The following is a 16,425-nucleotide window of genomic DNA, read 5'->3' as shown; positions in this document are numbered from 1 at the left end:
TTGAATATATTATTTAACATCTCCATTCTAAAAGTTTTTACAAAGTTCAGTGAAACTGTTCAGTGATAGTTAGGATATGCTGTTGTAAGAAATATGTTGTTGGAGTGAAGGGTTAATCATAACTCAGAACAGTTTTGCATTTGTCCCATGGTACTCAAAAACTACCCTGCGTGGCTTTGTAGTAGGCTTCACTGTCTGTAAGTCATAGCCACATGCTAATTAAGATGAAGATCAGAGAGAGAGTAGAAGCACATTCTAATAAGGATGAGGATCTGGGAGAGGGTAGATGCAAATTTTGATGAGAATAAGATCAGGGAGGGATTAGAAGCAGATTCTGATAAAGATGAAGATCAGTTAAGGGGAAGCACACAAGTTATATTAGACTCACAGTAATTGACAGATTGAAAGTATTTTACTGACATGTTTTTAACATTCTTGAAAGCTATACTGGATACTGAAGCAACTTTCTAATTCTCATCGATGCTGCACCAACATCCATTCACCGTTCATATCAGTCTGACTTTTATCACTTTCCCAAATGTAAAAATATTAATCAGTGGAATGGGTATTTTTGCTGTTGAAGGATGATGATATCAGTTATTATTTATTAATATGCTTTCAGTTTATTAAACTTAAAATACAAGTGCAGTTATAAATTAGCCAGTATTCAAGAAATAACATCGATTTGGATGAGTACAGTACTGTTATGAGTTGTATTTTACCAACAAATTAGTCTTGCTAATGTTACCATTAAAACATTTTGTTGTTGGGAAGTTTATTTAAATAATTTTAATGCTGGTACAGATGTAGGTACTGTTCTGTTAATGTGAAATTTAGTGTTGATTGATACATATAGATACTGTATCTCCTCAGCTAATTTTGGAAGAATTCTTCTAGTGACCAGTATACAGTTAAACCCTGCTTATTGTGTACTTTCTTTTGCATTACTGTATTAATTCTTAAACTTTTCATTCTTTTGCCTTCATAGCAAGTGCAATGTTAAATAGGTCATATAAAAACTGAGAAATTCTTGCCAGTAATGAAGGCTGTGTTAAGGTTCTTGAGAATGTTCCTCTCTGTAGCTTTTGAATGCTTTAGTGTGGAGATTGTTGCAGTCTGTGTTTTAATGTGTATTGTTTACCAGATTGCTTTTCTTGGAAAGATTGGATAACTTTTTCACTTGCACATACTTAAACTTTTAACTGCAGTAGATTAAAATTTTCATATGGAATGCAAGAAGTTGAATACATATTATAGCAATTAGAGATCAGTAGCAAACCAAAATGGCCAATTTTATCAGTTTCTTTTTCTGAATTGAGTTATATCATTAAGTAGTGATGTGTGTGAACTAAGATATATTTTTGTACCTCTTCATCAGGAGAATCTGCACGTGGGACGCCCTCTTCGGAGTACCGTCATGCTCTGGAATCCCGCACCCGACAGACACCCGAGCCCACCAAGATTAGTCAGGGATCCCTTGTGGGCACCCCTGTCACCGCCACCGCTGCCACTGAGGCTAAATCTCAATCTCAGGAGCCACCCATGCCTACCACTGCCACAAGTGTAGAATCTAAGGTTGATGATAAATCTCTTGCCAAGAAGCCAGAGGTCAGCACTACTGAAACTAAATCTCAAGATGTTAAACCTTCAGACACTAAGTTGCCAGAAGGTAAATCTATAACAGCAGATGTTTTAAGTTCTAAGTTAGATACCACAGGCAGCAGTACTACTGATACCAAGACAGATAAGAAAATATCTGAATCTAAGGAAGAACATAAACCAGGTGACACAAAAGCATCTGATGTGAAGTCAGTTGAGTCTAAGGTTCCTGAACCAAAATTAGATGAACCGAAGGTACCAGTAACTCTGCCCTCTGAAACAAAGTTACCAGTAACATTACCAGCTGAAACTAAGGTACCAGTAGGAAAACCAACAGAGCCTGTAGTACCAGTAGCAAAACCAGCAGAACCTGTTGTATCAGTAGCAAAGCCAGCAGAACCTATTATACCAGTAGCAAAACCAGCTGAACCCAAGTTACCAGTAACAAAACCAGTAGAACCTCTGGCACCTGAACCAGATATTATGTCAATGTCTATGTCTATGTCCATGTCCATGTCATCATCAGACCTTGAGCCTGCTGAAACATCCAAAGACTTGGAAACCAAAAAGTTAGAATCAATTCCTGAACCCAAAATCTCAGCCTCGTCCATGCAGCCACAACAACAGCATGTAGGCCCACCCAGCCCTCCAGCACCTACTCAGGCCTCACCATTGGACATTATTCCTTCTTCAGGTATTTCATGGAATGGATCTCAAAACTCTCTCTCTGATACCTGTTCTTCTCCTGTTAACAGTTCGTATGATATGCATGCACCTTCCTCCTCTGTCTTGTCTGAGTCCTCTGTTATCAATGAGCCTGTTCAGCTTGAGGGTTACTCTCAGCTTGACTCCCTCTCTTCTGATAAGGATTACAGTCATGAAAAGGAAATTGATATTCCTGTTCATGACAACCTTGGTTCACATTTTTCACCATCTTCTGTTGAAAATGACTCTGCTGTTTACTCCCCAACGTCACTTCATGATGACATCCAATCACAGTCATCCCAGCATGATGTCATTTCATCTCAGTCACACATCAGTTTTTCATTACCACTTCATGGAGATACATATTCCCGATCATCTCTTTCTGAAGATAACCCAGTATCACCCACAAGTGATTTCAGTGTCCAGTCATTGCAGAAGGAACATCACAGTATTTATTCCCCACCTTTAAAAGAGGAAAACCAGTCCATGTTCCCAAAGGAAGTCCCTCACTCTGCATATCAGATGGAAGTACACTATAGCCCATCTTTGAAGAATGATCTGCAGTCCTTACCTTCAGATAATGAGGTTTTCTCTCTGTCTAACAAGACAGATTCTCAATCCTTGCTTATGAAGGCAGAAATGAATCTGGCAGATGAATGTGAAAACCAGTATACCCCTCAAATGATTGGTGAACCCATGTCTCTTTCAGATGAAGAAGATAGTAACCTGGATAAAAATGAACATAGCCTTTCCCTTCCAGGGGAACCCCAAGCAATGTCTTTAATGGAAGAACTATCACAAAGTGAAAATGATGATATTAATGCTACACCTTTCGAGGAGAAATCACCATCCCAGAAGGAAATCATTCATTCTCCATTCTCTGAGGAGTCACATTCTCAGCCAATGGAATATGTGATTGATTGTCAACAGGATTCATCATCAGGGAAGGAGGAGCTTCTGTCACCTTTGTGTGAGAGATTACAAGAGTTTGATAAGGCAGATTCCTTCACTGGAGAGCTCGACATACAGTATAAAGAAGAACCACATTCACCAGTTGATGAAAAACTGTGTACATCATTTAGTGAGGAACCACAGTGCTCATCTCCAAAAGGTGAAATACATACTCCTTTCATTGATGAGCCACACATTCATATGATTAAGGATGAGCTTCAGTCCTCATATGCTCAAGAAACACAGCCCACTTCAGAGCAGGAACCAGTCTTTTCTGTCAGTGATGAGCCTTATTCTCAACTCACCCAGGAGCCAAATTCCCCATCACTGAAGGATAAATCACATTCCCCACTCATGAAGGAGCCACATTCCCCAATCACCCAGGAGCCACATTCTCCATTCATGCAAGAGGTGCTTTCTCCATCACTGAAGGATGAGCCACATTCATCGTTTATCCAAGAGCCACATTCTCCATCACAGAAGGATGAACCACATGCCCCCTCACTGAAGGATGAACCACATTCTCCATTCATGCAGGAGCCACATTCCCCATCACTGAAGGATGAACTACATTCCCCATTTGGCCAGGAGCCACAGTCCCCATCACTGAAGGATGAACCACATTCCCCATTCACCCAGGAGCCACATTCCCCATTCATCCAGGAGCCACATTCCCCATCATTGAAGGATGAACCGCATTCCCCATCACTTAAAGATGAACCACATTCCCCATTCACCGAGGAGCCACATTACCCATCACTGAAAGATGAACCACATTCCCCATCACTGAAGGATGAACCACATTCCCCATCACTGAAGGATGAACCACATTCCCCATCACTGAAGGATGAATCACATTCCCCATCACTGAAGGATGAACCACATTCCCCATCATTGAAGGATGAACCACATTCCCTATCACTGCAAGATGATCCACATTCCCCATCACTGAAGGATGAACCACATTCCCCATCACTGAAGGATGAACCACATTCCCCATTCACCCAGGATCCACATTCCCCATTCAACCAGGACCCACATTCCCCATTCGTCCAAGAACCACAATCCCCGTCACTTAAAGATGAACCACATTCCCCATTCACCCAGGATCCACATTCCCCATTCGTCCAAGAACCACATTCCCTGTCACTTAAGGATGAACCACATTCCCCATTCATCCAGGAGCCACATTCCCCATTCACCCCGGACCCACATTCCCCATTCGTCCAAGAACCACAATCCCCGTCACTTAAGGATGAACCACATTCCCCATTCACCCAGGAGCCACATTCCCAATTCGTCCAAGAACCACATTCCCCATCACTGAAGGATGAGCCACATTCCCCATTCGTCCAAGAACCCCAATCCCCATCACTGAAGGATGAACCACATTCCTCATCACTGAAGGATGAACCACATTCCCCATCACTGAAGGATGAACCACATTCCCCATCACTGAAGGATGAACCACATTCCTCATTCACCCATGAGCCACATTCCCCATCACTGAAGGAGGAACCAAATTCCCCATCACTGAAGGATGAACATTCCTTATTCACCCAGGAGCCACATTCCCCATCACTGAAGAATGAACCACATTCCCCATTCGTCCAGAAGCCACAGTCCCCATCACTGATGGATGAACCACATTCCCCATCACTGAAGGATGAACCACATTCCCCATCACTGATGGATGAACCACATTCCCCATCACTGAAGGATGAACCACATTCCCCATCACTGAAGGATGAACCACATTCCCCATCACTGAAGGATGAACCACATTCCCCATCACTGAAGGATGAACCACATTCCCCATCACTGAAGGATGAACCACTTTCACTATCACTTAAGGATGAACCACATTCCCCATTCATCCAGGAGCCACATTCCCCATCACTGAACGATGAACCACATTCCCCATTCGCCCAGGAGCCACATTCCCCATCACTGAAGGATGAACCACATTCCCCATCACTGAACGATGAACCACATTCCCCATCATTGAAGGATGAACCACATTCACCATCACTGATGGATGAACCACATTCTCCATCACTGAAGGATGAACCACATTCCCCATCACTGAAGGATGAACCACATTCCCCATCACTGAAGGATGAACCACATTCCCCATTGCTGATGGATGAACCACATTCCCCATCACTGAAGGATGAACCACATTCCCCATCACTGAAGGATGAACCACATTCCCCATTGCTGATGGATGAACCACATTCCCCATCACTGAAGGATGAACCACATTCCCCATCACTGAAGGATGAACCACATTCCCCATCACTGAAGGATGAACCACATTCCCCATCGCTGATGGATGAACCACGTTCCCCATCACTGAAAGATGAGCCACATTCCCCATCACTGAAGGATGAACCATATTCACCATTCACCCAGGAGCCACATTCCCCATCGCTGAAGGATGAACCACATTCCCCATTCAGTCAGGAGCCACATTCCCCATCACTGAAGGATGAATCACTTTCCCCATTCACCCAGGAGCCACCTTCCCCATCACTGAAGGATGAGCCACATTCCTCATCACTGAAGGATGAATCACTTTCCCCATTCACCCAGGAGCCACCTTCCCCATCACTGAAGGATGAAGCACATTCCCCATTCACCCAGGAGCCACATTCCCCATCACTGAAAGATGAACCACATTTCCCATTACTGAAGGATGAACCACTTTCCCCATTCACCCAGGAGCCACATTCCCCATCACTGAAGGATGAACCACATTTCCCATTGCTGAAGGATGAACCACATTCCCCATCACTGAAGGATGAACCACATTCACCATTTACCCATGAGCCACATTCCCCATCACTGAAGGATGAACCACATTTCCCTTTGCTGAAGGATGAACCACATTCCCCATTCACCCAGGAGCCACATTCCCCATCACAGAAGGATGAACCACATTCCCCATTCACCCAAGAGCCGCATTCCCCATTACTGAAGGATCAACCACATTCCCCATTACTGAAGGATGAACCTCATTTCCCATTCACGCAGGAGCCGCATTCCCCATCACTGAAGGATGAACCACATTCCCCATTCATCCAGGAGCCAAATTCCCCATTACTGAAGGATGAACCACATTCCCCATTCACCCATGAGCCATATTCCCCATCACTGAAGGATGAACCACATTCCCCATCACTGGAGGATGAACCACATTCCCCATCACTGAAGGATGAGCCACAGTCCCCATCACTGGAGGATGAACCACATTCCCCATCACAGAAGGATGAGCCACATTCCCTATCACTGAAGGATGAACCACATTCCCCATCACTGAAGGATGAACCACATTCCCCATTCAGGCAGGAGCCACATTCCCCATTGCTGAAGGATGAACCCCATTCCCCATTCAGCCAGGAGCCACATTCCCCATCACTGAAGGATGAACTGCATTCCCCATTCACCAAGGAGCCACATTCCCCATCACTGAAGGATGAACCCCATTCCCCATTCAGCCAGAAGTCACATTCCCCATCACTGAAGGATGAACCCCATTCCCCATTCAGCCAGAAGTCACATTCCCCATCACTGAAGGATGAACTGCTTTCCCCATTCACCAAGGAGCCACATTCCTCATTACTGAAGGATGAACCACATTCTCCATCACTGAAAGATGAACCACATTCCCCATCACTGAACAACAAACCATATTCACCATTCTCCCGGGAGCCACATTCCCCATTCAGTCAGGAGCCACATTCCCCATCACTGAAGGATGAACCACATTCCCCATTGCTGATGGATGAACCACATTCCCCATCACTGAAGGATGAACCACGTTCCCCATCACTGAAGGATGAACCACATTCCCCATCACTGAAGGATGAACCACATTCCCCATCGCTGATGGATGAACTACGTTCCCCATCACTGAAAGATGAGCCACATTCCCCATCACTGAAGGATGAACCATTTTCACCATTCACCCAGGAGCCACATTCCCCATCGCTGAAGGATGAACCACATTCCCCATCACTGAAGGATGAATCACTTTCCCCATACACCCAGGAGCCACATTCCCCATCACTGAAGGATGAACCACATTTCCCATTGCTGAAGGATGAACCACATTCCCCATCACTGAAGGATGAACCACATTCCCCATTCACCCAGGAGCCACATTCCCCATCACTGAAGGATGAACCACATTTCCCATTGCTGAAGGATGAACCACATTCCCCATCACTGAAGGATGAACCACATTCCCCATCACTGAAGGATGAACCACATTCCCCATCACTGAAGGATGAACCACATTCCCCATTACTGAAGGATGAACCACATTCACCATCACTGAAGGATGAACCACATTTCCCTTTGCTGAAGGATGAACCACATTCCCCATTCACCCAGGAGCCACATTCCCCTTTTGGCCAGGAGCCACATTCCCCATCACTGAAGGATGAACCACATTCCCCATTCACCCAGGAGCCACATTCCCCATCACTGAAGGATGAACCACATTCCCCATTCACCCAGGAGCCACATTCCCCATCACTGAAGGATGAACCACAGTCCCCATTCACCCAGGAGCCACATTCCCCATCACTGAAGGATGAACCACATTCCCCATTCACCCAGGAGCCACATTCCTCTTTTGCCCAGGAGCCACAATCCCCATCACTGAAGGATGAACCACATTCCCCATTCACCCAGGAACCACATTCTCCATCACTGAAGGATGAGCCTCATTCCCCAGTGCTGGTTGATGAACCACATTCCCCATTCACCCAGGAGCCACATTCCCCATCACTTAACAATGAACCACATTCCCCATTCACCCAGGAGCCACATTCCCCATCACTGAAAGATGAACCACATTCCCCATTCACCCAGGAGCCACATTCCCCATCACTGAAGGATGAACCACATTCCCCTTTCGCCCAGGAGCCACATTCCCCATCACTGAACAAGGAACTATATTCACCATTCAGCCAGGAGCCACATTCCCCATCACTGAAGGATGAACCACATTCTCCATCACTGATGGATGAACCACATTCCCCATTCACTCAGGAGCCACATTCCCCATTCACTCAGGAGCCACATTCCCCATTCACTCAGGAGCCACATTCCCCATCACTGAAGGATGAACCACATTTCCCATCCACCCAGGAGCCACATTCCCCATCACTGAAGGATGAACCACATTTCTCATTCTCCCTGGAGCCACATTCCCCCTCACTGAAGGATGAACCACATTCCCCTTTCACCCATGAGCCACATTCTCCATCACTGAAGGATGAACCACATTCCCCATCACTGAAGGATGAACCACATTCCCCTTTCACCCATGAGCCACATTCTCCATCACTGAAGGATGAACCACATTCCCCATCACTGATGGATGAACGACATTCCCCATCACCGAAAGATGAACCACATTCCCCATTCACTCAGGAGCCACAGTCTCCATCACTGATGGATGAACCACATTCTCCATCACTGAAGGATGAACCACATTCTCCATCACTGAAGGATGAACCACATTCCCCATCATTGAAGGATGAACCACATTCCCCATCACTGAAGGATGAACCATGTACCCCATCACTGAAGGATGAACCACATTTCCCATTCACCCAGGAGCCACATTCCCCATCACTGAAGGATGAACCACATTCCTCATTCTCCCAGGAGCCACATTCCCCATCACTGAAGGATGAACCACATTTCCCATTCACCCAGGAGCCACATTCCCCTTCACTGAAGGATGAACCACATTCCCCTTCACTGAAGGATGAACCACATTCCCCTTCACTGAAGGATGAACCACATTCCTCATTCTCCCTGGAGCCACATTCCCCATCACTGAAGGATGAACCACATTCCCCTTTCACCCATGAGCCACATTCCCCATCACTGATGGATGACCCACATTCCTCATTCACGCAGGAGCCACATTCTCCATTGTTAGACAAACCTCATTCTCCATTTAGCCAGGAGCCACAGTCTTCATATGTTCAGGATGAGCCACATTCCCAATTCAACCTGGATCATCATTCCCCATGTGTTGGAGATGATCCATGTTCCCCATTCAGTGAGGAGCTGCAGTCCCCATTCATCCATGAGCCAAATTCCCCATTGAATCAGGAGCCACTTTCCTCATCTCTGAATAATGAGTCACATTCTCCATCACTGGAAGATGAGCCACATTCTCCATCACTGAAAGATGTGCCACATTCCCCATCATTGAAAAATGAGCCACATTACCCATCACTGAAAGATGAGACACATTCTTTATCACTGAAAGATGAACCACATTCTCCATTCACCCAAAAGACACATTCCCCATTCACCGAGGAGCCATATTCTCCATTCAGCCAGGAGCCACAATCTCCATCTCTGAAGGATGAGCCACATTCCCCCTCTGTTAAAGATGAGCCACATTCCCCATTCAGCCAGGAGGCACATTATCCAGTCATGCAGGAATCATATTCATCATTTTTCCAGGAACCACATTCATCTAATGTTGATGATCCACTTTCACCATCTGTTGTGGATGAGCCACATTCACCATCTGTTATGGATGAGCCACATTCACCACCTGTTATGGATGAGCCATATTCACCATCTGTTAGGGATGAGTTACATTCCCCATTCACTGAAGAGCCACACTCTACATCACTGAAGGATAAGGCACATTTCACATTCACCCAAGAGCCACATTCCCCATCACTGAAGGATGAACCACAGTCCCCATTCACCCAAGAGCCACATTCCCAGTTTATGCAAGAACCACAGTCTCCATCTCTGAAAGATGGGCCACATTCACCATTTACCCAGAAACAGCATTTCCAATATAGCCATGAGCTGCATTCTCCATCTCTGAAGTCACAAGCTCCATTTGGTGAAGAGTCTCAGTCTTTATTTACTCAGGAACAACACATTTCATTCACCAAGGAAATGTATTCTGCACCAAATGATGAGCTAGAGTGTGCTCTGCCTGATGAGGCTTATTCCCCAAGTCCTTTTGAATCTCAGTCCCATATCACTGAGAATCTGCATGGCTCATCACATGCAGCTGAGGAGCTGTATCATGCCTCCACTTTGGAGGAACACAACTCTCTTCACAATAAAGATACTTCATTTTCGGAATCACAAGTAGGCCATCATACAAGTTTTGCATCACAGCTTGAACCCAATCCACACAAAGAAGATCCCCATGAACCCTATTTGCATGAAAATATGGTTTCCTCCATTACTGATGTAGAACCACATAGCTCATCTGCAGAGGTTGCTCACCCTCTTTATTCACCCTTTTCCATGCATGAAGTTCAGTCACCACCTTTACATGAGGATGATTCCATATTCAATTTCACCTCTTCAATTCCTGATTTTGATTCTAATGAGAATTCTTTATCTTCCCTTGTTGAAGCATCTAATCAAGCATCTCTTCATTCCTCTCCCAAAAATGATGTTCCCAAAGTTGGCAGTTCACCATTAGGCGAGATAGATACAAATGTTGAAGACGATAAAGAATCAGTTTATAATCATGATTTATTAAGAAAGAACTTACCATCAGATCTTACAGAGGAGAGAATGTATGAAGGGGACCATGAACCATATCTTGATAGGAAGTCAGGTCACCTAACAGAATGTGATGAAACACTGTCAGATGGCAATCCCGGAGTAAGTAGAATGCAAGAAACTACATTTGAATCATGCTTGCCACTTGCAGGCCAGCCACCTTATGGTTATGGAAATGAAAATAAAAATCCTGGGTTTTCAGTGCCAGAAACTAGTCAAATGTCTACCAGTAATCCATTTATCTCGAGTGAATCCTATGGTATGCTAGATACAAGTTTGGTTGCTAGAAGTAATGTGGGGCAAATTGTCAAGACAGTAAATGATAATGAACACCTTCAGGTGATTATGTCTACCGCTGTTGAGGCTGCATCTGAATCCGATTATGCAGATCACTATAGTGATGTAGAAAACAATGAAAATATTCATAGAGAAGTAAACTCTATCAAACCTGAGGAGGACAACCGTTTCCTCAACCTTTCACCTTCTCAGAATGATCCTGCACCAGCTTGGTCAGTATGTACTGAGCTATCATCTTCTGACTATTCATTACCTGAGAGTAATGAAATCAAACCTGAAACACTTGAGGACAGCAGTGAGCCAGTGCACTATGATGAAGTCAATCTTACAGCTGAGTCAGTGAAGGTTTTTTCATATCCAGAAAGTAAACATACAATTGCTGATAAGCACTCATCAGGATCTGGTGCGATTGCTGATGAAGGTTTTTATCTGAACAGTGAGTTCCTAAGCACTTCTCCATCTGATGTAGCTTCTCACTCAAAGTCATATGAATTTTTAAAAGATAAAAATACTGGTAACACAAATGGTATAGCAAGTAGCATTAATGGAGGACAAAGTGATGCCAGTCATACACTTAATACAGAATTTAAGAGCGAGTTCAATCCATTTATGGGAGAGGAGAATTTATAGCTTAGTTCACTTGTATGCATCATTTTTAATGTGCATCTTCCTTTTCTGTCATAATGAACTGGTCATCTTCACCCATCTTCATCAGCTGCATGAGTATCCAGCACCCATTCTCTTCACCATGGTATTTAAGGTTAATAATTACTTATAAATTTTCATGCCTACATATGCTATTCCTGGAGCACACTTATGTGATTGAAGTGAAATGTATATTTTTCTTTCATGACTTGCATTAATACTTCTAACGGGGTTCTTTGGTAGCACTATTTCCATATCCATGTCTGAGTGCACATACTTATTAACTATATCTGATTGCATGGGTGGTGGTTCTTTCAGGTGCGGTTGATCCAATGACAATGTCCATGTTTGGCTCGCTTAATGGTATGAATGGCAAGAGTTCAGGAACTCCATCACCTACAAAGCCTGAAGTGCCCCTTCCATCCAGTGGAACTGTTAAGGAGGGGATTGCTCCTGAATCAAAGCCAGTAGGTGTTCGTAATGTACCTGGTACGAATTTGAGATGTTTAGATGATCCTTCTTTCATGTTTGACCAGCCAACTGCAGCAACAACCAATTCTCCTAAATCTGGTGCTTATAAAGTACTAGAAGCTCCAGTAGAGCCCATCCAGCCAAAAAGTGGAGGGTATAGAGTGTTGGAAGCACCAGAGGCACCTTCAGACATTAAGGATCTTCCAGACCAGTCCCCCACCAAGCCCGAAGCCCCAGTCAAGCCAGCACCATACAGAGTCCTTGAGGCACCTATTAAACCCCCAGCCCGGCCGAAGGGATCTCCATACCGGGTTTTAGAAGCTCCCGATGCACCTTACTACCCCCAGACTCAGACTGTTGGCCTCACTCAGGACTCCAAGCCACCATCTCTTGTCTCCCCCTCTTCTGGTAGGACAGTAACTGATGCCCTTGACAAGGCTCACTCTCGGTTTGACTCATACTGGGGAGGGCCAAAAGATAAAGATCCTCCCAGCAAAGTCTAGGTGCCCAAATTCTTTAGCCATATTTCTATTACAATTTAAATAGAGGAGTATTCATGGAGGTGAATCACTAATAATTGTCCAGTTTAGGGCATGCATGGTGAGATTCATTTTTATGAATCCTTAAATACCTATAGATGGGCTGTTAAGATATTTTCATGCACTTTAATGATGATAGAAATTTACTGCCAACTTTTAATGGCCTTGCAGTGATTGTAAGGCCAGTAAAATACAGTAACAGCACATCTAAGGTAAAAATCAACTGAGAAAACCCACAGACCATCAATTCTGCCAGATGTTTAATCGCAATACTCATACTATTTTTGTTAGTTGTCATAGATGCTCCTTTCCTCTTTCTGGACTTCACTTACTCAGTGCTACGCATTATAGTATTTCCTGTGGGTCTTTCTTATACGAAGCACTTGCTATTAGGCTAAGAATGTGAGATTGTTTATAATATGACGTCAGGTACAGTTTAGTTTCTATGTTTAGATTTCAGTGAGAAGTTGAAGAATGATAAAGCAAGCCATATTTTATGCAGTGAATGCCAAGTGCGACTAGAGATTCCTGGGCCCCACTGTAGTTGTTGACTGTTGTCTTTCCATGCAACATCTCTCACTATGTTGACAGCAATTATTAGAAAACAAATGAAAAACCACAAAATAAGGATCATGATTGTGGATTTTGTATGAATATGCAGTATAAATAGGTGCATATACTTAATTTTTCAAATCTACATTTCATGGAGTTGGTGATGTATCAGTTTGACTGTTGACTTGTACTATACACCAGAAAGTTTGTTTATATAAGCAGAGCCTATGAACAAATTAGAATTTATGCTACTTAATCGTTATGTAGAAATATTTATTATATTGTAAAAGTGTTTGTAAAGATATGATAAAACTGCTTTACTTTGGCAGTACTATCAATGGTTTGGGAATTGCCATTGATATTCAGAAGCTCTTAATGAAGTAAAATTCATTAAAATTTAGAAGTCTGATATCTAATGAAAGTAGAAGTCAGTCACATACTGAATATGGTATTTAAGTACAGTTTTGTATTATTTACCAATCAAACCATATACATGTCCCCAGTTAACCATCTCATGTTGGTTATCATCAAGTAAAAAAAAAAAAAAAATGTAAGCAGTAACTGGTATATGCAGCCAAATTTCAGTCTAAGGATCACCTCTGCCCATTGCACTTTCTGCATTTTGTTGAAGCTACAGGAACGTGAGACCAGTGTTCTCTCTCTGTTCCTCCCACTCTCACCACATATTTGCCTTACTTTCCTCGTTTTGGGCCTCATTAGTCCATTATCAGGCATGCTACACTTCCTAGATATTAGTTTATGCTGCGCTGCTGCTGTCAGGATAACACCCATATGTAGTGTATACAGTACCACCACAGTGTCAGAAGGTATAATTTTAGTAAGTTTCTTCCCGATGCTGATAAAGAGTAGGGTGTATGCATTGATGAAAAGGTTATATTATCTGCACAAAAGCAGTATTGCCTGTAATGATATATAAACTAAATCATGGTGTCATAAATGCTTTGTTGAATTTTGTGCATAGTGGATAGTGCAAAGCTGTTGATATTGATTGGCTAATATGAATTGTCAAAGTATAGCAGGTTTACCAATGATGTCACATGATATAACTACAGTGTATGAATTAAAGTGCAGCTGTTGGTTTGAAATATAGGATAATTATTGGCATCATACTACATGTTTTTCACAAAACTGTAATTTAATTTAAACATGAAGATAATTTCTGGGATATATAGCTGATATTCTCTAAGAGAGCTTGCAAATAAGAAGGGTGAAGCATCCTTTTGTAGCATAGAATTGCAGACATAAAGATATCAGCCAGTTACTGAAAATGAATTTAGATTTAAGTGTTATCACAAACAGGAATATGAGTCAAACTTGGCATTTCAATCCCAGCCTTAATTCTAATGCCTATACAAAATTCCTGATTGAGCAGGAATGTTGAGGTAGTGATTTTTGGATCTCATCCATAGAGCATCGTATAGGGAAATCACAATGGTGCGATATTGAGATAAGTTGAAATTACTGTAATTTATTTGCCTGCTATTTTTTTTTCTTTTCTCTATTCTTCAGACAGATTATTTTCCTCTCATGTCAGTGATTATATTTAAAATAATTCATTGCTGTAGAAAAAATGCAAAACTTGTTCCCCCCCTGAAAACTGCCAATGGTTCGATCATACAGTTTTGAATGGTAAAGCTATTTATATTGCTATGACTAGTATAGTGTTGGCTATAATCCTTGTACAGTACTGGGCTGGTAGGTCTATGACAAGTTCACCAGTTTTGTCAATGTCCCATGGTGAGAATACTGTACTGGGGCTTAACAATTCATGCTCTTATATTTTTATATAGTTTAGTGGTATAATCTTAGTTTATTTTCAACATTCCACAGATTAATATTAAATATGTTGCTAACTTATTGAGTTAAAGCTTTCCACTTATACTTTCAGACTCTTGTACTGAACTTTATTTAGGTCAGCAACAGTGACTTGTAATTAAGTTATAGCTTGTATAATTTCCTTAAAATTGTGATAAAATTTGTGGTTATATATCTAATACAAAGTGCCAATTATTTAAAATGCAGATCCAAGACTTTAGCTGTGATTGTGATAAGTCCTGCCTATCACCAGGAACAGGGCTGCCAGCTATACTGAAAATCAGTTAGAAGACTCAAAATTACTCTCCAGGCAACACATTTAGTTACCGTCCTTCTCTGTAGTTTCAAGCAAGGTTTTTCAAATTTTTCATACAGGCAATTCCTTACTTGAAACTACAAAGACAATCAACCTAAAGGATTAATTTTGCCCAGTCAAAATTTCACAGCTTTCCTCATTAGATATATATTAGTGCTTTGATAGGATTTATAAATATGAGTCATTAGGATTGTTGACCTTCGTGAAGTCTTGGCCACAGGTTTCTGGTGCGGTCGTCACCATGGGGCCTAACTCTTCCTCACCACAGATGCCGTTGTTGCTTCTAGTCAAAATTCCTTGCATAAGTTTGCAGGTGTCAGTGTCAGGTACTGCTTACCCCAAGACTCACTTCTGGTTTACTAGTTCATTCTCTACATCAGGACCTTCCATACAATGTTTATGTACAAAAAGTCAATAATTACCTTACTGTAAGGGGGAAACATAGCATACTATTGTGGTTACCTGGATTAGGTACTATATAGAAATAATACATGAGGCACCTATTGATTTGGCTGCGAATATGATTCATGTCTTTGCAGTTTTAGGTTGAAAGGTTTATATTCTTAATTTACCTCCTGGTATGTGAATTGCCATGCAATTGGTATCCCAAGTCTAGACGAGTTGAGAGGTGAGCATCATCATGACTGGACCCTCAAGTTGTGAATCTGACCTTGCTGAATGTACCCATAGCACAGACCTTACATTAAATGTACAGCTTCAGCTATGTTTTTCTTTTTCACCCAACAGTTTGGCTATTGTCATGGTAGTTGGAATCACGTACCTTTCACTCACTTGATGAAGTGTCAGCTGCAGGTGACTCTATATAAATTGATAAACAGGATGATTTCATGCAGCCTAGAAAACTATTTGCTATGGTGGATGTTATCTATATAATGAAGTGATGTAGCTTATTAAGGCATTCCAGCCAGGTGTTGCCCT

General features: G+C 42.6%; 1 protein-coding gene across 14 annotated transcripts in view; it reads left to right on the top strand.

The window, feature by feature from the left end:
- The window catches only part of LOC145393515 (uncharacterized), a 1,158,665-nt gene extending 1,142,459 nt beyond the window's left edge, over positions 1-16,206 (top strand). For 13 of the 14 annotated variants that reach the window (XM_080267654.1, XM_080267659.1, XM_080267660.1 and 10 more), the window contains 2 exons: positions 1,379-2,293; positions 12,091-16,206. In XM_080267654.1, the coding sequence (XP_080123780.1) occupies positions 1,379-2,293; positions 12,091-12,746 (1,571 nt within the window). In that variant the 3' untranslated portion in view covers positions 12,747-16,206. The remainder of the gene's footprint in view (positions 1-1,378; positions 2,294-12,090) is intronic. The other variant, XM_080267665.1, reaches the window with a different exon arrangement.
- The last annotated feature ends 219 nt before the right edge of the window (positions 16,207-16,425 follow it).

This window comes from Coenobita brevimanus, chromosome 24, assembly GCF_032717465.1.
Source record: "Coenobita brevimanus isolate Jiangsu-jjx chromosome 24, ASM3271746v2, whole genome shotgun sequence".
Taxonomy (NCBI): Eukaryota; Metazoa; Arthropoda; class Malacostraca; order Decapoda; family Coenobitidae; genus Coenobita; species Coenobita brevimanus.
The sequence above is the reverse complement of the archived record's forward strand: the minus strand, read 5'-3'. Positions and strand labels throughout refer to the sequence as shown.